This window comes from Ornithorhynchus anatinus, chromosome 2, assembly GCF_004115215.2.
Source record: "Ornithorhynchus anatinus isolate Pmale09 chromosome 2, mOrnAna1.pri.v4, whole genome shotgun sequence".
Classification (NCBI taxonomy): Eukaryota; Metazoa; Chordata; class Mammalia; order Monotremata; family Ornithorhynchidae; genus Ornithorhynchus; species Ornithorhynchus anatinus.
Window position 1 is genome coordinate 150,247,823 of NC_041729.1, and position 24,754 is coordinate 150,272,576.

The window sequence follows — 24,754 nt, forward strand, 5'->3', positions numbered from 1 at the left end:
TGAGCTCATCTTCTCTCCCAAACCCTGTCCCCTCCCTGACTTCCCTGTCCCTGTGGACGGCACTACCATCCTTCCCGTCTCAAATGCCCGCAACCTTGGTGTCGTCCTTGACTCAGCTCTCTCATTCACCCCACACATCCAATCCGTCACCAACACCAGCCGGTCTCACCTTCACAATATCACCAAGATCCACCATCTTTTCCATCCAAGCTGCTGTCGTGCTGGTACAAGCTCTCATAATATCCCGACTGGATTATTGTGTCATCATCCTCTGGGATCTCCCTTCCTCCTGTCTCTTCCCACTCCAGTCTATTCTTCATTCCGCTGCCCGGATCATCTTCCTACAGAAACACTCTGGGCATGTCACTCCCCTCCTCAAAAACCTCAAGTGGTTGCCTATCAACCTTTACACAAAACAAAAACTCCTCACTCTTGGCTTCAAATCTCTCCATCACCTAATCCCCTCCTACCTCACCTCCCTTCTCTCTTTCTGCTGCTCACCCCGTACACTCCACTCCTCTGTCGTTCACCTCCTCATGGTCCCCCATTCACACCTATCCCGCCTTCAACCCCTGCCCACGTTCTACCACTGTCCTGGAATGCCCTCCCTCCTCACATCTGCCAAGCTAACTCTCTTCCCCTCTTTGAAGCCATACTGAGAGCTCACCTCCCCCAGGAGGCCTTCTCAGACTGAGTCGCCCCTTTCCCTCTGCTCCTCCTCCCCTCCCCTCCCCCACCCTTGCTCTTCGCCCTTCCCTTCCCCTCAGCACTGTGCTCAGTTGTATATATTATTTATTAGAGAAGCAGTGTGGCTCAGTGGAAAGAGCATGGGCTTGGGAGTCAGGGGTCATAAGTTCGAATTCCACCTCTGCCACTTGTCAGCTGTGTGACTGTGGGCAAGTCACTTCACTTCTCTGGGCCTCAGTTACCACATCTGTAAAATGGGGATTAACTGTGAGCCTCAGGTGGGACAACCTGATTTCCCTGTATCTCCCCCAGCGCTTAGAACAGTGCTCTGCACATAGTAAGCGCTTAACAAATACCAACATTATTATTATTAATTGCTCTCTTTATTTTGTTAATGAGATGTTTATCTCCTTGATTCTGTTTACCTTGATGATGTTGTCTTGTTTTGTTTTGTTCTATTTTGCTTTGCTGTCTGTCTCCCCCGTTTAGACTGTGAGCCCATCATTGGGCAGGGATTGTCTCTGTTGCCGAATTGTACATTCCAAGTGCTTAGTACAGTGCTCTGCACATAGTAAGCACTAAATAAATACTATTGAATGAATTAAATCAGAAAGGAACCAAGAGAGAGCTAAAATGGCAAAATCCCTAGTCAGAAGAGTGAGCTCAATGAGAGGTATGCTTGTTCTCTACCTTCCTCCTCTTCTCTCTCTTTCTCCTTTCCCTCTCATCCTCTCCTCATTCACTCTCTAACAGGGTAGGGCAAACATTGGCCTTACCAAATCTTCTATCCTCTCCTCATCCATCTTCTCCTGCTGGCACTGGTGCCAGAGGTGACTTCCCTGTGAACCAGCCCACAGACCGGACGGGCTTGTTGTGGTCAGGGAACGTGTCTACAAACTCTTATATTGTACTTTCTCAAGCACTTAGTGCAGCGTTCTGCAAACAGTAATAGTTCAATAAATATGATTAATTGATTGATTGAGCATAAGAGTGGTTGGGAGCTGGCGGGGGCGTCCCATAGCACAGGCCCAAAATATGGGCTCTCCACCTGCCTGCCTCTATCCTTTTTGGCTTGGCAGCTTTTCGGTACTGAGGTGGAAAGGGGAAGCGGCATGACCTAGTGGGTAGAGCACGGGCCCGGGAGTTAGAAGGACCTGGATTCTAATGTTGGGTCCACCTTTTGTCTGTTGTGTGACCTTGGGCAAGTCCCTTCACTCTTCTGGGCCTCAGTTACCTCATCTGTAAAATGGGGATTAAGACTGTGAGCCCCATGTGGATCAGAGACTGTGTCTGACCTGATTAGTTTGGATCTACCCCAGTGCTTAGAACACTTGGTAAGCACTTAACAAATGCCATCAGAATTATTAGGTGGAGGCATGGGTTTGGGGGGGTGCTGCAGGCAGAACCGAGAGGAGGAGAGATTGCAGGGGCTGGCTGAAAAACTACTGATATCCAGAAGCATGCAATTTGGGCAGGGCTCTCCTACCTCGAGTTGATTGACATAAGGAAAGGAAACTCCATCTGCACAGATTTAGGCAAGGATTCCCTGGTCAGTGCTGCCTGCCTCTTCCATGTTTTGCCTCTCCAGCTTGTGGGATCCCCTGTGACCTTCTGGGGGGTCAATGTCCTTCCATCTGCTTGTCCAGTAGAGAGCCCCAGGTGGGCTGCTTCTTGCTGACACGTGCTTCAGGGTGACACCAATTCCTTACTCTCTCTCCAATCCTCTCTCCTTTCCTCATTGCTTCTCTTTCCCTTCTCTTTTCATCCAAGTCTACTTCCTTCCCTTTCTCTTCCCCCAGCCCTACCTTCTCTTGCCCTCTTCCTCATCTCTCCTTTCACCTCTGCTCCCCCTTCTTCTCCCACTGTCTTTTCCCATCCTCTCTTCGTTCCCATCTTCACTGGCGGTAGCAGCTGTCTCTATGAACAGCTGTTGCAGTGAAGCAGAAGTGCAGGTCAGTGATGTTATCATGTTTTGTCCAGCAAAGCATATTGTAAGGCTGTCTCATGGGGGCCGGGGGGAGGACCTTATAAATTATGTGGTTCTTTGCATACCAACTGCTCAAAGGTTTTGGTTTGGCTCTTCTGCACAAATAGGTTACTAACCCATAGCAATTCTTTATTATCAAGATATATTATTGACAGCGATGATGGTCTTTACGTGCTTGATGATAGGCTAGTGTTGCTGGTTTTTCTGTTAATGGTATTTTTTAAGAGCTTACTGGATGCCAGGTCCTGTACTAAGCACTAGACTGTGAGCTCATTGTGGACAGGGATCATCTCTCTTTATTGCTGTATTGTATTTTCCCAAGTGCTTAGTACAGTACTCTGCACACAGTAGCGCTCAATAAATATGATTGAATAAAGATACAAGTTAATCGGGTTGGACACAGTCCATATCTCACATGGGACTCACGGTCTTAATCCCCATTTTACAGATAAGGTACCTGAGGCACAGAGAAATGAATTAAATTGATTTGCCCAAGGTCACACAGCAGATGAGAGGTGAAGCTGGGATTAGACCCCAGGTCCTTCTGACTCCCAAGCCCATGCTCTATCTATTAGGCCACGCTGTTTGGGAAGCTCCGGTGAAGGATGTGGAAAGATTTAGGATTTGAAATGTCAGTAACTATTTCAGTCACATATTATTCACTCTCTGCTATCATCAACATACTATTGAATGTTAAACTTCTAAAGTGCTTTGGATTCATTTCCTCCCACCTCACAAAAATATCTTTTTTTTAAAATGGTATTTGTTAAGTGCATATCACATGCCAGACACCTTACTGAGCTCTGGGGTAGATAAAAGCTAATCAGGTTAGTCACATCTAATGTCCACATGAGGCTCTTCTTTCATCTTTTTTCCCTCTCTGACTGCTAGCTCAATATTTCTCTGAACTTTGACTACTTTCCCTTTCTCCTTAATCATGCCCAAGTCTGTGCTAAAGTAGACTATTGACACCTTTCAGCTGTCCTACTCTCCCTCTCTCTTAGGTGAGCCCACATGGGACAGGATCTGGGTCCAAACTGACTTATATCTAGGCCAGGGCTTAGCTTGTGCTAAGTACTTAACAAGTACCATCCTACTCGACCTCTCAATTGCTTTAGACACTGTCAACTACCCCCTTTTCCGGGAAACATTATCCAACCTTGGCTTCACTGACACTGTCCTCTCATGGTTCTCCTACCTCTCTGGCCACTTATTCTCAGTGTCTTTCATAGGTTCCTCCTCTACCTCCCACCCCCTAACTGTGAGGGTCCCTCAAGATTCTGGGGCCCCTTCTATTCTCCATCTTCACCCAATCCCTTGGAGAACTAATTTGAGAAGCAGTGTGGCTCAGTAGAAAGAGTCCGGGCCTGGGAGTCAGAGGTCATGGGTTCGAATCCCAGCTCTGCCACTTGGCAGCTGTGTGACTGTGGGCAAGTCACTTAACTTCTCTGTGCCTCAGTTACCTCATCTGGAAAATGGAGATTAACTGTGAGTCTCATGTGGGACAATTTGAATACCTGTATCTACCCCAGTGCTTAGAACAGTGCTCGGCGCATGGTAATACCAACATTATTATTATTATTATTAACCAATTCCCTCCCATGGCATCAACTACCATCTTTTATGTGGGTGATTCCCAAATCCACATCTCCAGCCCGATCTCTCTCCCTCTCTGAATTCTCACATTTCCTCCTGGCTTCAAGACATCCCTACTTGATGTCCCATCATCACCTCAAACTTAAAGTGTCTAAAACACAACTCCTTAGCCAAACCCTGACTTTCCCATCGCTGTAGAAGGCATCACCATCCTTCCTGTGTCACAAGCCTGTAAAACTTGGAATTATCTTGACTCATCTCTCTCATTCAACCCACATATTCATTCCAACACTAAATCCTGTTGATTTGACCTACACAACATCGCTAAAATCTGCCATTTCCTCTCCATCCAAACTGCTGCCACATTAATCCAAGCATCTGTCCTAGCCTACCTTGATTACTGTATCAGTCTCCTTGATGACCTCCCTGCCTCCAGTCTCTCCCACTCAAGTCCATATTTCTGCCCAGTTCATTTTTCTACAAAACATTTCCCCACTCCTCAAGAAACTCCAGTAGTTGCCCATCCACCTCAATATCAAACGGAAACTCCTTACCGTCGGCTTTCAAGCAGTCACCTTACCCCCTCCTACCTCATCTCCCTGCTCTCATTTGATTGTATTTATTGAGCACTTACTATGTGTAGAGCACTGTACTAACCACTTGGGAGAGTACAATATAGCAATAAACACATCCCCTGCCCACAACGAGCTTACAGTCTAGTTTGGTCAACTTCAACCCAATCCACACACTTCACTCCTCTAATGCCAACCTTCTCACTGTACTTTGATCTTGTCTAGCCCAACACCGACCTCTCATCTATGTCCTGCCTCTGGCCTGGAATGCCCTCCTTCTTCATATCTGACAATTACTCTCCCCACCTTCAAAGCATTATTGAAGGCACATGTCCTCCAACAGGCCTTCCCTAACTAAATCCTCCTTTCCTTTTCTCCCATTCCTTCTGCATTGCCTTGACTTGCTCATGTTGTTCATCTCTGCTCCCAGCCCCACACCACTTATGTACATATCTGTAATTTAATTTATTTATATTAATGCCCATCTCCCCCTATAGCCTGTAAGCTTGTTGTGTCTGTTATTTTTCAATGTACTCTTCCAAGCACTTAGTACAGGGCTCTGCTCAATAAAAAAGACTATCGTGATAATCACTGTTATTACCACATTCTTCTATCACCTATCTCCTGTCTCACATATCTATTTAAACTTATTGACTATTCTGTTCTTTTTTGGTCTAGCAGATGGATGTGTATTTTAGAATGTGATAGCTAGTTGGTTTGGTGATTTTCAAATGTTCCAGATCTTTTTTTTTTCCTGGGTGATTTCCCTTTCTTCTACATGGTAAGTAGAGTCTAGAATTTCCTTGGATAGCTGATGCTTGGGACCAGTTTTGCTTAACCTTTGCAAAGGTGAGCATTCTTCTTTCTCCAGAACCCCACATAAGGGAGGGAAAACGTCTGCAAAGTTCATTTGAAATTACTATTTTACGTATGGTTTGCCACTCGCATCAAATTACATTGCCGGAAAGGAGTGGATTTTGTCCAACAAGCACAATCCACACAAATACTACATGGGAACCATAAAAATAAAATGCAAGCTACCACTCCTGCTTCCCCAGTTTTTGAAATTTAAACGCAATTTTATCTGACGTCTTTTAGGAACCACTGCCAGAATGTGTTTTTTTAAATCCAAAAAAATTAATTTTTCAACCACGAAAACTGCCTTCAGGGAACTTATATATATTAAAACTATATTTCCTCCCTGCCTTCATTCGCAGTATATAAAATCATCCAGTCAAGTGCTTTATTTTGTAAATTAAGGAGCTGACAAATACCCCCGTACACACACATATGCACACACACATCTACACTTAATGTATATGTCCATATAAATAATTTTGTCTGTCCCCTAACTCTAGGTAGCTCTACATGTAAAAGATCATGACTGCCTAACTCCGGGTATCTTTAGTTATTAAACTGCTGACTGGTTTCCACTCTCACTTGTCTGTCACCTTCCTTTGTATTCTGGACTCTTTACCCCTTGATTGTGTGCGATATTTACTGGTGGTGGCAGAGATGCGTCTCTCCACAAACAACCCTATAGCTGTCAGCCATTAATTCAGGAACAAGAGCCAGTCGAATGTTGAAAGATCAATCTGATTCCATTCCTCGAGTCTTTTCATTTCCGCAGGAAACGTCTTTGCTGAAATCCATGGCTGTATTTCTTACCCCAATATCAGTTCAGGGAATCAAACTAATCTCCTGAGCACAATAGGATATACCAAATAGCTGGCTAAAGTGGCCCTTATTTTGAAAAAGAAATAATAAGTTACATTTTAATGTCAGGATTTCTACAGAGGATTCATTTCATTCCTTGTGTGGTCCTGAATATAAACATTTTTCTGCGGTATAAGTGTCACTGCAAGACATGGACATATTGTCTGGGCTGGAAGGAGCCACAAGTACTGTTCTGTTATGGATTCATGAGAGAGATAAGGGGACTAGGGAACATAGCCTAGAGGAAAGGGCACAGGCCTGGAATCAGAGGATCTGAGTTCTAATTCTGCTCTGCCACTTACCTGTTGTGTGTAACCTTAAACAAGTTATTTAACTTCTCTGTGCCTCATTTTCCTCAGCTATAAAATGAGGATAAAATACCTGTTCTCCCTCCTACCTACACTGAGAGCCCTATATCACACAGGGACTGGATCCAATCTCTTTATTTTATATCTACTCTGGTGCTTAATACCGTGTCTGATACAGAGTAGCTGCTTAACGAGTATTATTATTAGTATTATTATTAGACAAGCACTAGAAAACAAGTGAATCACATACCAAATCTGTTTATTGATTATCTGCCAAGAGTAAGGAAAAACAGCATAAGGTAGATTGTTTTCCTGTATGTAGAACGTTTATTACTTGGCTGGAATTACTGTAGATGTACTCTAGGATGTTACTACATTTACTCACATAATGATCTCACTTTTTTGTATATTTTTTGCAAAACAAAAATTGGTAGTTGTCATGGCTGGGCAGGGGATGTCAACTAGCCATTAAGTGTAGCAACTAGGGAAGCAGGAGGGAAAAGGAAAAAAAAAGGAAGAGAAAAGAAGGGAGAAGGAAAAGAAAGCTAAAAGGACATTTGAGACTTGTTTTTATTGTATTCTCCCAAGTGCCGCATACAATCAGATACTCGGATACTTACCCCATCCCTTCTTTCTATGGAGGTGGCCTGTCTTAAAAAAAAAACGTTTTTCTAGGCTCCTTGCATGCCATGTTGTTAGCACTTTCTGACACTTTTCCTGTCTACCTATAGTGCACGCATGTACTAAAGAAGAAACTTCCTCCCAGCGTGAGCCTGTCTGTGTGGCTTTAGCTGACTGTACCCTGGTGCCTGCTCCTCTTACTGCTTGCAAAAATAATCTTTTGTTTCCTCTTCAAGTATTAGAATGGAAGCTGGGAGTTATGCAGCAGGAGGCAATATATGAATAATCATGGTAACTTAGTGAAAACAGATTATTTTCCTTTCTCCCTGTCTCCTATTTTTTGCAAAATAAATTTGACCGCCAGTAAGTGTGTGTGAGACTTTTGACTAGAGCAAAACATAGCACAGACAGAAAGAGTTAAAAGAGATTACCTATACTAATTTAAGACCCCCAAACTCAATTTACTCGAGGACCTGGGTTGGGATAGGACTCCAGTCTTACCCATCAAACTAGCAGTTTGATAGAATGCTATTGCTGATTCATAGATAAGGGCCATTCCTTAAATCGATTCTGTGTTAAATTATGTTGGATTTGCCTCTCTGTGGGGTTCGCGCTTTAACCCTCTGTTCATCCTTTAAGCCTAAAAAATGAAAGATGATTGAGTCATTATCTGGAATTAGGTTGAAGTTTTGGAGGGGAAAAAAGCACTCTAGGCCACCCAGATTATTTCCAAATGAGAGGTAAGGCTAGAGGTTGGTGTAGAAGTGTCCCTTTACATGAGATTAAGGAAACTTCATCACATTCAATTAAGGATAGACATGAATCATTAATCCCCTCCCATACGGCAGATATAAAATCCTAACTCCATGTTTAGTTCCCATCTACTTTTAATTCTCTGATGTAGTGACTGTTTAGATTCTGAACTCAAAGGGGAGAATTTACCTGTAGGATGGAGGATTACCTTAAGAGAACCTGAGATTTTACTGTTATTTCCCTCTAGGTGGGCCTCCAGTAGCCTAATGAAAATAGATGCAACATTTTCATTCTGACAATTAATGTACCCTCCTCGTATGTTAGGTTGTTGTTGTATTATACACTCCCAAGAGCTTAATACAGTGCTTTGCACATAGGAAATGCTCAATAAATACAACTGAATGAATGAATGAATACCCCTCTGCAATAAATACATTCCAAAAGCAAAACTATTTTGTTTCAAACTTTTGAAGTTTTGGGGTTTTTTTACATATTTGGATTTTCTCTTTTTTCTGAATTATCACATCATCTCCCTTCTCATATTTTTGCTCGTGCATGTCTGACCTAAGAATACAATAGATGTATATTAGGGTAATAAGTAGGGCTATCTCTATTCCAGGACTGCCTCAGCCTCAACCTCAGCATCTCTTGTCATGGCAGTTCTTACCCTCGTCCCTCTTGGCTTGGCAGTTTCCAGGCTTGGCACATATTGGCCTGGCAATTCCTGAACCTTGCCATCTCTTTGCTTGACAGTTCCTAGCCCTGGCACCTATTGACTTGGCAGTTCATAACCCTGGCACCTCTTGGTCTGGAGCACTGTGATACTTCTTATGAGCCCTCTAAATTGAAGACTGGAGACTGTAAAATCATTGTGAGCAAGGAATGTGTCTGTTATATAGTTATATTGTACTCTCCCAAGTGCTTAGTACAGTGCTCTGCACACTATAAGCACTCAATAAATACAGCTGACTGACTGACTGAGCCCTAGCACCTCCTTCATAACAGAGATGCCGCATGGCCTAGTGCTCGGAGCTCGGGCCTGGGAGAAAGCCGGGTTCTAATACTGGCTCTGCCACTTGTCTGCTCTGTGACCTTGGGGAAGTCACTTAACTTCTCTGTGCCTCAGCTACCTCATCTGCAAAATGGGGGTTGAGATTGTGAGCTCTTTGTGGGACAGGGACTGTGTCCAACCCTATTATCTTGTATCTACCCCAGGGCTTAGTTCAGTACTTGGCACATAGTAAGCATTTAACAAATATCAAATAATAACAATAACAATAATAATAATAAAACCCTGGTCCTATGTGGAGTACCTTACTGTGGTTTTCATACCCCCTGGTAAATCCCCCAGTATTTCTGGGAGCAAATAGAGCCTGAATATTTCCTCCAGACTGTTTAAAAGAAAGCCACATTGAATGGCTAACACTTCAACAGACAGCACACCGTCTAACAGGGAACAAGCAACTCAGCCACAATTTACATTAGCTAAAAGTCTTGAAGTGATGATCATTCATTTGAGATTATCAGCATTTAAAACTAACCTGCCATTCCAAACTATTTAAACCCATTTTAATCCCTTTTTTTATATTTAATGTTATTTCAGCCCCTCTTCACTACTTGCTTACACATTCATTCTCAAAATGTTGTGCATGAAGAAAAACCTTAGTAGCCTCTTTTAATGTTAGGAACTGAAAGCTGCATTATTCTTGATGTATGAAATGTGATTTGAAAGACAAAATCAATAGTGCTTGAGTTCTTTTATCCTTAATATTGAGCTCATAGGGAAAAGCAATATTTTGTCACCAGCATTTTGGAGTACATTATGAGAAAATTATATGTCACCCCTAAGTTTCAAGGGGACAGATATCCATCGCCATAATGGCATGAGTTTGGCAAGGAAAATGTATCCCTGGTTGTCATAAATTTTAAGGAGAATTCTAAAATGAAGGACCAACTGAATGATTTGGGTGGTTTTTTAGGGAAGAACGACTTGATTTTCAAACTCAACATTACCCAGCATTTTTTTTCAGGGATTCGAAAGTCTTCCTAGGAGGTTTGTATTCAGGAATGGCTGGGCCTTAGAGCTCCTGTTTTAGAAAAATGACCAAATCATCAGAGGGGATCTGGATGGGGTTGATCATTTCTTTCCATTGATTTCAGGCAGAAGGGACAGTTTGGGACTGCTGCTTTGGACCCGGAGTCCCGTGCCCCCGCAGATATAATATGATTAAATGAAATAACAATCTGCAGTGGGTCTGGTGAGAGATAATCCAGGTGCTCTCTAATTGGCTCTCGGCGAGCATATAGTATGACGGATTTCAGCTGTAGTATTACCAGTCTTGCTTCCACCAGCACTATTATCTCAGAGTGACACTTCCATTACTCCGAACGGAGAAAGATGAACGTCACCTGTCAGGGGCTGGTTAATTGTGTTGCTAGATGTATGTCGCCAGGGCTCAGGTTGGACATTTATGAACATAACTGCTTCCTCTGATGCCCGCCATCCTTCAACGATCGATGCGGCCCTTACAGTAAGCGCATAATTGAGTGAAGGCACTTACCACTGAGGGGCTGATGACGAGCCCATTGTGTGAGTTTCAGTGTCCATACATTTACCGCAAATGAGCAGATATTTGCCCTTTACTGTGTGTTGCTTTGTGGAAATGGAAACTAATGTGCCACTTCCGTTTGTTTTCTAGATAAATGGGGAAGACGTCCAAAACCGGGAGGAAGCGGTGGCCCTGTTGTCCAGCGATGAATGCAAGAAAATTGTGCTACTGGTGGCAAGACCCGAGATGCAGGTTAGAATAAATAGATGCCCCAAGTTGGGGAGGTGAACTTTACTTCCACTGCCCACCACCAGATATCCACCAGGGGTAAATCAGGACTGTGGATCGAGAAGCAGCGTGGCTTAGTGGCAAGAGCCCGGGTTTGGGAGTCAGAGGTCGTGGGTTCTAATCCCAACTCCACCACTTGTCAGCTCTGTGACCTTGGGCAAGTCACTTAACTTCTCTGGGCTTCAGTTCCCTCATCTGTAAAATGTGGGCGAAGACTGTGAGCCCCACATGGGACAACCTGAATACCTTGTGTCTACCCCATTGCTTAGAACAGTGCTTGGCACATAGGAAGCGCTTAACAAATACCGACATTATTATTATTATTATTGCAGAAAGGAAATAATAAAAAAACAGACAAGACTTCGTTTGGCCTATCCTCGCTCGGCAAAAGTTAGAGTTCCCTTTAGCCTAAGAGACCGCCAGATCAATGAGTCCTCTAAAAATAAACAAAACACACAGGAAGGGAAAGGAAAAGAGAGAATAGTCCACACTTCTGAAATGGGAAGTAAATTTAAGAATGAACCAGTTGATTTGTGGTTCTTGATTTGTATTGATCCCTCTCAGAGATTCCAGCCTAAAATATTTCAGAAGGAAACTGAGCTATTGAAAAGCATTTGGAACACAGCCTGGGACCCTGAATCTTTTCAAGAGATTATTATCAGAGCAGGTTTCTTATGTCATGTGGTGCTTATTTTGTATGAAATACTTTTTGAAGTTTGCTGAGACAAAAATATCTGTCTTGGAAAACTGATGTCTGGCAGAACAATTTTTTATACCTTTACAAAGGGAGATGTTAAACGGGTCTTCAAAGTAAAGGTAAGCCAACAGTGGAAGAAAAAAAACTATTGGTATTTCCTTTTATACTCTTTTTAGATCCACGGCAAAGCAGAAAGGACATTACATTGTCACTATTTTATCCATCCGTCAGGAATCCCGGTGAAGTTGGTTATATTGCCATTTGTCTCCCAGGTTATTGATCTGATAGTTTTCTGACTTGGTAACCACATACTTTCTATAAATTACATTGAGTAGGTGTAATTCAGTGCCAAATTGAACTCCAACTTGAAGGATCACGGTTTCGGCATTTGATCCCTTTACACTCTTGACCGCTCAAAATGGGGCCTTTAAAATTTGCTTTAAATTGGAGCAGGAGAAGCAATTCACCTGGGGGCTTTGCACAGCTGGGCATCCAGCCTGAGGCCGAGAGAATTTCTAAAACCTTTACGAGATTTGTGAAAACTATCTTCTGCTAATTTCTGAAAACTATCTTTACAGCTGTCTTTCTTTGTAAAGGATATCATAAATTGAAAGAATGTGTGTTAGTGACCATCTGTGATAAGCAGAACGAAATTCAGGGTGCCGAGATTTCAGCTTCATTGGAATCTATGTGTTTTTCAATATTTTAGTGTCGTTTCAGTAGCCTTTCCCTGCAACTGCGAGAGGCTCACTAATTAAGTGCTGACGCATTTGCTTAAGTAATGTCCAGTAATGGCTTTGACCTGAGGGACAGGGTCTGGGCTTTGGAAAGACTGGGAATTAATGAAAGAAAACCCTATTTGATCTATTTTTTGATGTAATACAGGTACTCTAAAGCCCACGAGAATGGTCACACATCTAGTAGTTCCCATGACCTTTCACTTACACAAAAATGCTGCATATTAAAGGGTGAACTTTGAAATCCTAAGAGAGAGGAACACACCCAATTTCTGTCCGCAGGTAATGGGGTTCAGTGTTCAGCACACGTGAGGTTGTGTGTCCCCAAGATCAGTGTCAGGAGTCCACGTCTGCTGAGCAGTAGCCCTACACTAACAAGCTGGGGAAGGGAAGCCAATTTCCAATTTCCAAACAGGGAAAGTGCATTTTTAACATCATACCTCAAAGGTGTCATTTTAACTAGCTCTACCAGAGAGGGACAAAGAATGACCAAATAACCTTGTCTTCATGGGAATTGCCTCAGCAATCATCTTATTTTTCCTGCTAATCAATATTTTCTATTATTGCATTTCTGTGAGTTTCATACAGTGAAGTGATGTGAGCTGGCTGTGTGCTATTTCTGGCTTTTTGATGTTCATAATCCTTTCTAGATGACTGGAAATGATCTACAGAGTTGCTGAGGGCAGTGTTGTGCATCTGTGCAGTATTTTTAAATAACTCATTCCCTCATCTCCTGTCTGTCATCTTTCTTTCATTTTCAGATGCCCATAACAACATCCAACCATTCAAATTACTGATAGCCTGCCTGACACTCTAGATGTGTGTGTGTATGGTGGGGGCGGGGCGGGAGGGGAGGCATGTGCGGGGCTATTGTAAGAGAGAAGGCAAGATGGATGCACTCCTGCTTGTTTCTACAGGGGAATGGAAGGCCCTTTCCCTAATGCCCTGTGCAATTGTTAGTCTGTGCAGCCAGAGAAGGGGGCATGGTCTGAGCAGAGGAAGGTGAGGGCCCCACGGGGAAAGAAGAGGGCTTTGTATTCTCCCAAGCACTTAATACAGTGCTCTGCACATGGCAAGCACTCAATAAATATGATTGAATGAATGAATGAATGGAGACGCATTTACTTGAAACTGCATTTTCTCCATCACAGCAACCTGCGTGGGAAAAGCACAGGCTGTTCCTACCAGGCAGTCCTGTTGCAGAGAGAATCCAGAGGCTGGTCGCGGGAGAGAAAGGGAGAGATGGGGCAGTCTAGGGATTTGGAAGAATGGCTTAAGATAGCCCATTCACCTCCAGAGATTACCTCCTCTCAGACAATGGGGAAAATACCTCCCACTATGTTAGCCTACCAAGTGGCCTACTGCCTAAAACTGTGAGTAGAGGAAAGCCACTCAGGTGTCTGAAGGGTTGGCAAAAGAAAGCTCAAGAGTGACATGATCAGAGTTCCTTTCACCTTATTCAGCCAATCAATGGGACTTTGAAGAGGTTACGTTGTGCAGAGCCTTCTACTAAGTCATTGAGATGGTACAATACATTTGGTAGAAAAGATCCCTGCCCTCAAGGACCATTCAGTCTAGTGGGTGTTACAGACGATAAAATAACTTACAGGCAAAGGAAACAACTGAGTATAGAGATAAACTTGTAAGTGCTCTGGGAGTGGGGATGCACTTAAGTGCTCAGCCCATGGGACTATGTGGATGGCTGAGGCAGTAGAGAGGGAAAAATGGTTAGGGGGATGAGAGCTTAGTCAGGGAAAGCTTCCTGGAGGTGTGATTTCAGTGGGTTGATATTAGAAGAGTGAAATGTGCAGAGTAAATTATAGTCGGAAAGGAGCGAGGATTAGGAGGGGGAGAAAGCTGAATGTGTGCCTTGAACCTGATGGTAAGGAATTTCTCCTTGATGCAGAGATAGATGGGCAACCATTGGAGGCATATAGAAAGTGGGGAGACATGGGCAGATAGGCAGCAGAGTGAAGTACGGGCTGGAGTACAGTGCTTCATACAGTGCCCAGTAGTCCTCTGCTCACAGGAAATGCTTAATACAGTCCTTTTCTACTGAAGAGGGGAGAGACTGATGGCGGGGACATCAGCGAGGAGGCTGATGCAGTAGTTGAGATGGGCTCTGGCAAGTGCTTGAACCACTGTAGAGAGGAAGGAGAAAATTCTGGAGATGTTGTGGAGATGGACTCAACTAGGTTTCGTGACTGACCGATACGCAGGTTCAAAGAGAGAGATGAATTGAGGATAATACCAAGATTGCAGGCTTCCGAGACAAGGAGGATGGTGGTGTAAAGTAAGGAAAGTAGTGAGCAGAAGAGAATTTGGGAGGGAAGATAAGTTCAGTTTTGGAAATATTGAGCTTGAGGTGATGGCAGGACATTCAGTTTCTCTCCTCTCGGGTTCCTGGGACCTATTTAACATTTCACTCCCAGGACATTTTTGATTAAGCAGCTACCTGAAGAATGAAGTTGGAGACTCTGAGGAGAGAGGTGGGGTAAATGCCATTTCATGGCAAAGTTTGCTTTGAAGTTTGGCAGTCCTAAAGAGGACTCTGAAAGGCTAAATAGAGAAGAATTTGTGAAGAAAATCGCTAGTTCAGATTTGCCTAAGGCACCCAAATTAAACATATTCAGCACGACTTTCCAACACATTGAATGGGAAGTCTGTTGTCACTGGAGAATATTTATCCTCTTTTCAGAATTCTGCTAGAGAAAGAATCAAAACAGACATGCCTGAATAGGATAGACATATGCTATGCCTATGGGCTCAAACACTTCAGCCCAAACCACTTAATCTTCCATTTCTCTCTGGTCACCACTGTATTTTCCTTATTCTTTCATAAAGAATCAGTGACAATTAGTTTCAAAGTTCTGTTTCAGGTCTTCCTCTCCAAGTTGAAAACAGGTAATCCAAGTGCACTGAGAACGTGTTGGGTAGCTGTGTATGGCATCAGGTTGGAGGTGGTTAGAGGAAAAAGCCCAATTGTCTATTATTCCTATTAGTAACTTTGGAGTTCTTTTAACCCTGGAACTGTCAGCGGTAATGATCATGGAGGCTCTGGGATTATTCAGCGAGCCTTTTATACATTTTGAAAGGAAATAATGTTCTGTGCTGTGAGATCTGTGTGGTTACGAGAGAAAATCGGGAGCTCTGTTTCGGGAAAGGATAAAAGGCTTTAGTCCAGTTTCTTTAGCATCCTTTTCTTCTTTCTGAGAGGCGAACTCCAGGAACCCTGTATTCTGAAGAGAATCATTATGATAAAAGGAACTGATCAGGCATTACCATTTAAGTTTATCCTGTTTTAGCAGAGTTTCCCACTAGCATAATAGAACGGACTAATGTATTCTTTTGCAGGTGGATGAAGGATGGCTGGATGATGAAAGAAATGAATTCTTAGAGGAGTTAAACTTAGAAATGCTGGAAGAACAGCATAATGAAGCGATGCAGTACACAGCCAATGAGGTGGAGCAGGTAGGTCTAACATTTTGAACACTATCACTTGGATTGCCCCCGGGGTCTTTTTTAATATAGACGAAAGGCAACAGCAATTTTAAAAAAAATGGAATCAAAGGATTTGATCGATGTTATTTTTGAATCCTACCATTTCAGCACAACAAAATAAGTAGCATATCCTAAAGAAGCTAAATTCTCATTTTTTAAGATGAAGAATATTTTCATCATTAAAGGATAGTAGTAATTATTGTGGCACTTGTTAAGCACTTCCTATGTGCGAAGCACTCTTCTAAGCACCAGGATAGATACAAGATAATCAAGTCCAATATGAGGTTCACAGTCTTAATCCCCAGTTTGCATAGGAGGAAACTGAGGCGCAGAGAAGTGAAGTGACTTACCCAAGGTCACACAGTAGACAAGTGGTGGAGCCAGGTTTAGAACTCAGGTCCTTCTGACTTCTAGGCCCCTGAGTCCAGAGAAGCCCATGGATGCACGTAGAAATCACCATGCTGCTTCCAAACTGAGTGACCCCTCCCACACCCCCTCATCCCCCCCCCGCCCAACTAGATCATCTTTAAAAGAACCTTCCCAGAAAAAGGGGGAGGACACTGGGGGCCTGGGTGTGAAATACAAAGGCCTCAAATACTGTCTGATTATCAGCCTTAATCCTGTGTTTCAGCTCTTACATGTTAGCCCTGCCTTGTCTCTCAGGTGAGAGTAACACTGGGTGGAAATTTTTCTTTGCCCTAAGACCGAAAATTGATGAGACATACAAGCCCTTTGTCCTATAAACAGCGATTCCACATTAGAGATGTTCGGGTAGAAACATTGCCTGTCATGGTAATAATTCAAGACGAGACTGATGAATGATGGAGAAATGAAAATATCCTGAAAGGAACCCTTCTGAGAATGGGAAATCTTTTTTAAATATTCAGTTTGGTCTGGTTGCCTTCCCAAGGAAAATCGAATACGTGTTGTATGTTTTCATCTAAGATTATTGGGGAAAAGCTCTGAGAATGGGGACATGGTGTTCTGTGTGTTCCTGTGTATGTGTTGTCTATTCTGGGAGCTGAATTAGTAGCCCTGGCGCATAATTTTATGCCCTCTTCACTGAAATGTTGCCAGGAATGGGGAGAAAGCAGAAACTGGTCCTTCTCTTTGCAGTTGCAACATTCAACCTGCAATGGCCGAATCCTAGGATGGTTCAGTCTCTTTCTGTTTTGCCCTTTCCCGAGGTGCTATCAGCCACTTCAGGAAGGGCCAGAGTGGGCATCTATCCTATCAATCGGTTCCCTATTGACTAATAATACTAATGATAATAATAATTGTGGTATTCGTTTAGCGCTTACTATGTGCCAGGTTCTATTCTAAGCGCTGGAGTAGATGAAAGGTAATTAAGTTGGACATAGTCCCTGTCCCACATAGAGCTCACAGTCTGGATCCCCATTTTACCAATGAGGTAACTGAGGCACAGAGAAGTTAAGTGACTTGCCAAAGGTCACACAGCAGACACGTGGCAGAGCCAGGCTTAGAGCCCATATCCTCCGACTGCCAGGTCTGTGTTCTTTCCACTAGGCCATGCTGCTTCTTGGACTAGGGCCCAAAAGCAGCGACTCTGGGCTGGAATCGTGTCTACCAACTTTGTTGTATTATACTCTCCCCAGTATTTAGTATAATGCTCTTCACACAGTAGGTGCTCAATAAATACTTTTGATCGATTGATTGTAACAGCTCTATGTCCATCCTCTTCTGTCCAACAGGTCCCAATGCCAAGACTCATTTCCATCCAACAGCCACTTGTAACACGTGTATATGTGTGTCATCAACTGTACAGTCAATTATTCTGATTCCCTTTTTGTAAATATTTTTAGCCTGTCTCTCCCATTAGAGTGTTAATTCCTTAGGCCAGGGGAACATCTCGTGCTTCCGCTGTTCTTTCCCAAGTAGTTACTGCAGAATTGCACCCATTGGGTGTTCAATAATAGCAATAATAGCACTAGGACTTTACCCCCCTCCCTCCATCTCCATTTCCCCAACTGTAAATTATGATGAATTCTCTATTACCTGTTTATTATTTCTTGGATCCTCATTACCTGTTATTTATTGTTTATGGTATTAAGTGCTTACTATGTTCCACACTGTTTAGGCATGGGATAATAGTAATGATGGCATTTGTTAAGCGCTTACTATGTGCAAAGCACTAAGCGCTCTGGAGAATGAAGCTGTCCCATGTGGGGCTCACAGACTTAATGCCCATTTTACAGATGAGGAAACTGAGGCACAGAGAAGTTAAATGACTTGTGCAAAGCCACACAGCTGACAAGCAGTGGAGCTGGGATTCATACCCATGGTCTCTGACTTCCCAGCCCGTGCTCTTTCCACTGAGCCACATTTATCAGGGTGGACATAGTCCCTGTCCTACTTGGGGCTCACAAACTAAATAGAAGGGAGTAGGATTTAATCCCCATTTTTACAGAAGAGGTAACTGAGGCACAGAGAATTTAAGTGGCTTGCCCAAGGTCACACAATAGAAACGTGGCAGACCCGTGATTAGAAGCCAGGTCCTCTGATTATCAAGCCCATGCTCTTTCCGCTATACAACACTACTCGCTATCAGTTTTTTAAAATTTTTCAGTACTCTTTTTATCCCTTCTAGACTGTGAGCCCCATGTGAGACTGGGTCTGTGTTCAAAGTGATAATTTATTTCTACCCCAACACTTAAAACAGTACTCGAAACCAAAAGTGCGTAACAAACCCCACCATCATTATTATTATCATTAGTAGTAGTATGAATAAGAAGTTTTGGTGAAGGCCAAAAATTACTGGTCTGCAGAGGGTTACCTCATTCACCTCCAATAGTAAGAATAGTAGTAATAAATTGAGGTAGAACTAAGCCAGAGTGGGCTGGGAGCAGGATATTGGTAAAAGAGTAATTGCCACATTGACTGTTAGAGTTAGAATTATTTTGAAGTGGGTGCTTTTTTTTTTTTGACACTGTGGAGGTGAGTCTTCTGGACCTGAGACTTTTCTCTGAGCCAGGTACTGGGCTGCCCCTGATCTGTGTGTGTGCCATGGACTGTCTTTGACCCCCAAAATGACCAAGCCCCCTCCCGAGTATGGTGCATGGCCCAAACTGCGGGATCAATCAGTCAATCACTGGTATTTATTGAATGCTTGCTGTGTGCAGAACGGTGTAATAAGCGCTTGGGAGAATACAATACGACAGAATTGGCAGAAACACTCCCTGCCCATAATGAGTTTATAGTCCAGAGGGGGAGACAGACATTAATATGAATAAGTAATTTATGATTTAAAGTACAAGCAGCGTGGCTCAGTGGAAAGAGCCCGTGCTTGGGAGTCAGAGGTCATGGGTTCGAATCCTGGCTCCGCCATTTGTCAGCTGTGTGACTGTGGGCAAGTCATTTAACTTCTCTGTGCCTCAGTTGCCTCATCTGTAAAATGAGGATTAACTGTGAGTCTCACGTGGGACAACCTGATTACTCTGTATCTCCCCCAGTGCTTAGAAGAGTGCTCTGCACGTAGTAAGCGCTTAACAAATACTAACATTATTATTATTATTATTACATAAGTGCTGTGGGGTTGGGGGAGTGCGGTGGGGTTGGGGAAGTCAGCAAATAAATGACTGCTCCCTCCAGCTTGTCTGTGGCAGCCACTTGGCACTGAGGTGAGAAAAAGCCAGCCAGCCCTCCCTCACCTCTCTGCCCCACACAATACCCATCCACCTGCCCACCTGGTGGGAGCTCAGTTGGATTTAGTGCCCTATCCTGCCTGGATGAGGCGCTCGGTGGCAGTGGGGTTCTGGTCCTAAGCACTGGCAAAGCAGGAGGAGGAAGTGGGGAAGGTGATGAGGAGGGGGCAGACTAGAGGATAGAGCATGGGCCTGGAAGTCAGGTTCTAATCCCGCCTCTGCCACTTGTCTGCTGCATGACCATGGACAGTCACTTCACTTTTCCGTGCCTCAGTTCCCTCATCGGTAATGAAAATTAAGACAGTGAGGCCCGAGTGGGACAAGGACTGTGTCCAACCTGATTAACTATCCCAGCGCTTAGTACAGTGCAAGGCACATAGTAAATAGTAAATGCTTAACAAATGCCACAATTATTACTATCATTATTATTAGAAAGGAATGAGGAAGGGAGAGGAAGAGGTTAGGGAAGGGAGGAACTGCAGCTACCTGGCTTGAGGTCAATAGAACAACTTTTTCTCCCTTTGTAGTAAAAGCTCACCCACCCGAACCAAAGCCCAACCTCTGGCTCTGCTCCAACTAAAGAAGAATGGAAGAGAGATTGAGGGATATTCAACAGCTGTTAGAGTGGAGACTGTGAATGATTGAGGGGATGGAGGAAGAAAGGGAGACAGGAAGAGAGTGGGGGGGGGGGGAGTGAGGAAAGAGAGGAAGAGAAGGAAGATAAAGAAAACAAACTGGGGGGTGGGGGTGGACATAGTGAACACAGGAGAAAAGGAGAAAGGAAGAGTGAGTTAGGAAAGGTAGGAAGGGAGAAAGGGAGGAGAGCTGGAGGGGAGGAAGGAAGAAAGGGAGGAAGGGAGGGAGAAAGGAAACAGGGAGAGAGGGAAGGAAGAAAGGCCTACCTTCCAGGCTTAAAGATCACACACTGGATAGCTGAGGTCCCTTCTCTTCTCTTTCCTCCCGCACCTTCACCCCCTACAATGCCTGCTTGCTATTCTAGTCAAAGGAATCTTTTACTGCCATCCCGGTGATATCCATCAAAGGCTTCTGGTCAGTAGAAGAAACAGATGCTACTTCAATAGTATTTTATTGGTGGAAGAGAAAATACAGAAAAGGCAAATATTTAATCTTTAATAATGGGCACGTTTCAATTCTGTATTCAACTGAGGGGAAACATTTGTGATCCTGAGCTGGCATAGGTGCTATCTGCCTGGTAATTTCCTTTCCTTTTAATTCCGTGTATATCACTCTTTATCTAGATAAGGGAAAATAACGATGATTAGAAGGGTTCCTTATGGACCCTCTTTTAAAATTTGCTTTTACCATCACTTTCCTCCCATAGTGCTGATAGCCATTTTGTTTAATTATGTAATTACACCCATTTCGAAGTACACACATCTGACTGCTATTGGGTGCACTTATACTTACAACTCACAGGGTATATAAATTGTACTTTATATGATGGTAATGTAAGGGATAGAGAAAAAAGCACTAGTGTCATCCTCACTGAGGTTCAACAACACATGTTGTTCTCTGGCAGTGTCAAAGTCTTGCATGAAAGTCCCCAGTAAAATAGTTGCATATAAATTAGCCCACAGTGCATTTCCAAACAAAAGCTACTTGACATCAGGCCTACATGGGGCATTTTTTATGGTTCTCATTTTTCTGTCAACAATAAACCCACATTATGTAGCTTGAACCCGGCAGGACCTGGGTCCTAATTCTGCCTCCAATGCTTGTCTGCTGTGGGACCTTGGACAAGCCACTTAACTTCTCTGTGCCTCAGTTACCTCATCTGTAAATGGAGATTAAGACTGTGAGCCCCACGTAGGATATGGACCATAACCAACCCGTTTAGCTCGGTTTCTACTGTAGCGCTTAGTACAGTGCCTGGCATATAGTAAGTGCTTAACAAATGCCATTAAAAAAAAGAAAAATTGGGGCAATAGTATCTTCTTAAGAGAATGAGATTGGACTCTAGATTGTAAACTCCTTGTGGGCAGGAAATGTGTCTACCAACTCTGTTTCACTGTTCTCTCTTTTTCTTTTCATGGTATTTGTTCCGTACTTACCATATGCCAGGCACTGGAGAATAGATATAGTGCTATAGCCAATCACCATCAATTCCAATGTTTTTATGGGGTATTAGTCGATCATACTTTTAGAGGGCTTACTGTGTGCAGAGCCTTGTAATAAGCACTTTGCAGAGTACAGTTTAACAATAAACAGACTTATTCCCCACCCACAATTACAGTCTAAAGTTTATTAAACACTCAACGTTCAACTGGGAAAGATGCTTTGTCCCCAATCTGATAACCAGGAAACCTTTCCTTTTAAAAAAAAAAAAAATTTAATTGTCGACATGCAGTCCCTCTGTCAAGTTTCTCCTGAGTACATCAGCCAGTCATCTCACCCTTTTTCTTCCCTCTCATCTTCTTCCCTCTCCTTAGCCCAAGAAGCACGAGGAGGAGGATGGCACCACCGACACGGCAACCTCTTCGTCCAATAACCACGAGAAGGACAGCGGGGTGGGGCGGACCGATGAGAGCCTGCGCAATGAGGAGAGCTCGGAGCAGGAGAATGCCGCCGAGGAGCGGAATGGCCCGTCACTGAAGAGCAAGCGCGAGCTGGGCCAGAGCCAGGACACGCTAGGGAGCACCGAGCTCCAGTGCAACGAGAGCCTGGTGTCCGGAGAATACGTCGACTCGGATGGGCTCGGGAACCAGGATGAAGAGTGCGAGAGGTTCCGACAGCTGTTGGAGCTCAAGTGCAAGATCCGAAATCACGGTGAGTACGATCTGTACTACTCGAGCAGCACCATCGAGTGCAACAGAGACGGCGACCAAGAGGGGGTGGAGCACGAGCTCCAGCTTCTGAATGAGGAGCTGAGGAGCATTGAACTGGAGTGCCAGAGTATCATGCGAGCTCACAGGCTTCAGAAAGTCAGAGACCAATACGGAGACCTCTGGGCGCTGCCCGACGCAGGGTTCCGAAACTATAACACCAGCGTGGACGGGCAGAGGGGCAAACTCGACGACATCCTCGAGCACCCAGAGAAATCCGACAAAGACAGCTCCAGCGCGTATAACACGGCCGAGAGCTGCAGGAGCACGCCGCTGACTGTGGACCGCTCCCCCGACAGCTCTCTTCAGAGGACGATCAGCCTCACCAACCGGAAAAACCTGAGGAGCACCATTGCGGCCCACCAGTTGGCCTCTGGGCTGGCTGGCCGGGAGGCCACCTCGAGCCCGACCCCGGAGGCCGCCGAGCATGTGGATCCTACCGAAGACCGGGAGGGGGTTCCCGAGAGTGGCCGAGGTTCAGACCGGGAGCAGGCCCAGCCGGAGCACATCCCTTACCTCTCCCCGTATCACGGCTCGACCTCCAGGTACGCCCATATCCCTGCCCACGCCCGGCATTATCAGAGCTACATGCAGCTCATCCAGCAGAAATCGGCCGTGGAATATGCTCAGAGCCAGCTCAGCCTGGTGAGCATGTGCAAAGACGCCCAGAGAGGTCCCGAGCCCAAGATGGAATGGAAAGTGAAGATCCGGAGCGACGGGACCCGCTACATCACCAAGAGGCCCGTGCGTGACCGCATCCTAAAGGAGCGTGCCTTAAAGATCAAAGAGGAGCGCAGCGGCATGACCACGGATGACGACACCGTGAGCGAGCTGAAGATGGGTCGCTATTGGAGCCGAGAGGAGCGGAAGCAGCACCTGGTTAGGGCCAAGGAGCAGCGGAGGAGACGGGAGTTCATGGCCCGCAGCCGGCTCGAGTGCCTCAAGGAGAGCCCCCAGAGCGGCAGCGAGGTCAACATCATCGAACTCAGCCACAAGAAGATGATGAAAAAGAGGAACAAGAAAATCCTGGACAACTGGATGACAATCCAAGAACTCATGACCCACGGCGCCAAGTCTCCCGACGGCACCAGAGTCCACAACGCCTTTTTGTCGGTTACTACTGTATGAACGCGACCTTCGCCCGCAGGGTGCTACCGCTTTGGGTAGAGTAAGATTGCCTCGTTCAATGTGGCATTTTTATATATATTTTGTGACTGTTTATAGTTTGCCCTTTTTGGTAAGCGAAACAACTCGGTAATTTTTCATTTGTTTTGCATATACCGGTACCTTCTTTTAACCTGAGATCTTTCTTTATTCTGTGATATATTCATATTACACCTTTGTAAAAAAAGAAAAAAAAGAAAGAAAAGAAAACCTTCTTTCAAAACAGAGAATCAAAATAAGGATGTGGAGGAGCCAATTAATTTCCTACAGCTTAATGTATCTATTGTAAGTTAAGATCAGGATTTATTTCTCTAGTTTCTTTTTTTCTACTCTAGTAGCAGTTCGATGCCAAACGTTTCTATGCTTGCTTCCTGGCATTCCAAGCAGTTAAACTTGTATGTATTATATCATATCTGTTAATAAATCACATGCCATATCTTGTCTTGTCTTACAGATCGGCACACCTTTTCTTTTTTTTCCCACATCCCATTGTACATTTAACCTATAAATCGCAACTGTATTGGTACAAGTAAAGTGTAGGTGGACAACTCCCCTGTGAAATAGAGTGGCATTGGTCATGTAGCTAGATAATGTGGTAATTGTGGAGATGAAAGAGAAATAAATTATTGCTTATCTTTAAGAAAAATGATCGGAGGTGGTTTTATTTTTATTGTTTACCTTATGTTTTCAGAACTGAGTGGTTCTTGAGCTCTCAATATCGGGATGATTTATGAAGATTTCAAGGTCAAGGAGCATAAAAATTAGACACATTTCCTTCCACGAGCGGTAAATCGTGTGGTGGCTGTTTTTCAAATTCATAGCTTTCTGTCGTATTTCTCATCCTTCTGGCTTCTCGCCTGGGTAACACTATGAGGTAAAAGTAGGAAATATAAGGAACCGTCAATCATTTGAGCCTAAGCTCCTCAAGCACATGTATCATGACTGGCTCTTTCTTCCCAACTCCACACGGCCGCCAGATCAAAATCCCTAAATAGTCAGCCCCAAGAGCCTGAGTCTGTACCATTAAACACCACAAACAGGGCCTCATCGCGAGTTGTCTTGTCTATCTCCTG

The 24,754-nt window shown here is 44.1% G+C and overlaps 1 protein-coding gene across 1 annotated transcript in view; it reads left to right on the top strand.

Moving 5' to 3' along the window:
* PDZRN4 (PDZ domain containing ring finger 4) overlaps window positions 1-24,321 on the top strand; it is a 450,660-nt gene extending 426,339 nt beyond the window's left edge. Inside the window, 3 exon segments of the mRNA XM_029058707.2 lie at window positions 10,940-11,041; window positions 15,866-15,982; window positions 22,125-24,321. Of these exon segments, the coding sequence (XP_028914540.1) occupies window positions 10,940-11,041; window positions 15,866-15,982; window positions 22,125-23,645 (1,740 nt within the window). The 3' untranslated portion in view covers window positions 23,646-24,321.
* Window positions 24,322-24,754: the final 433 nt, after the last annotated feature.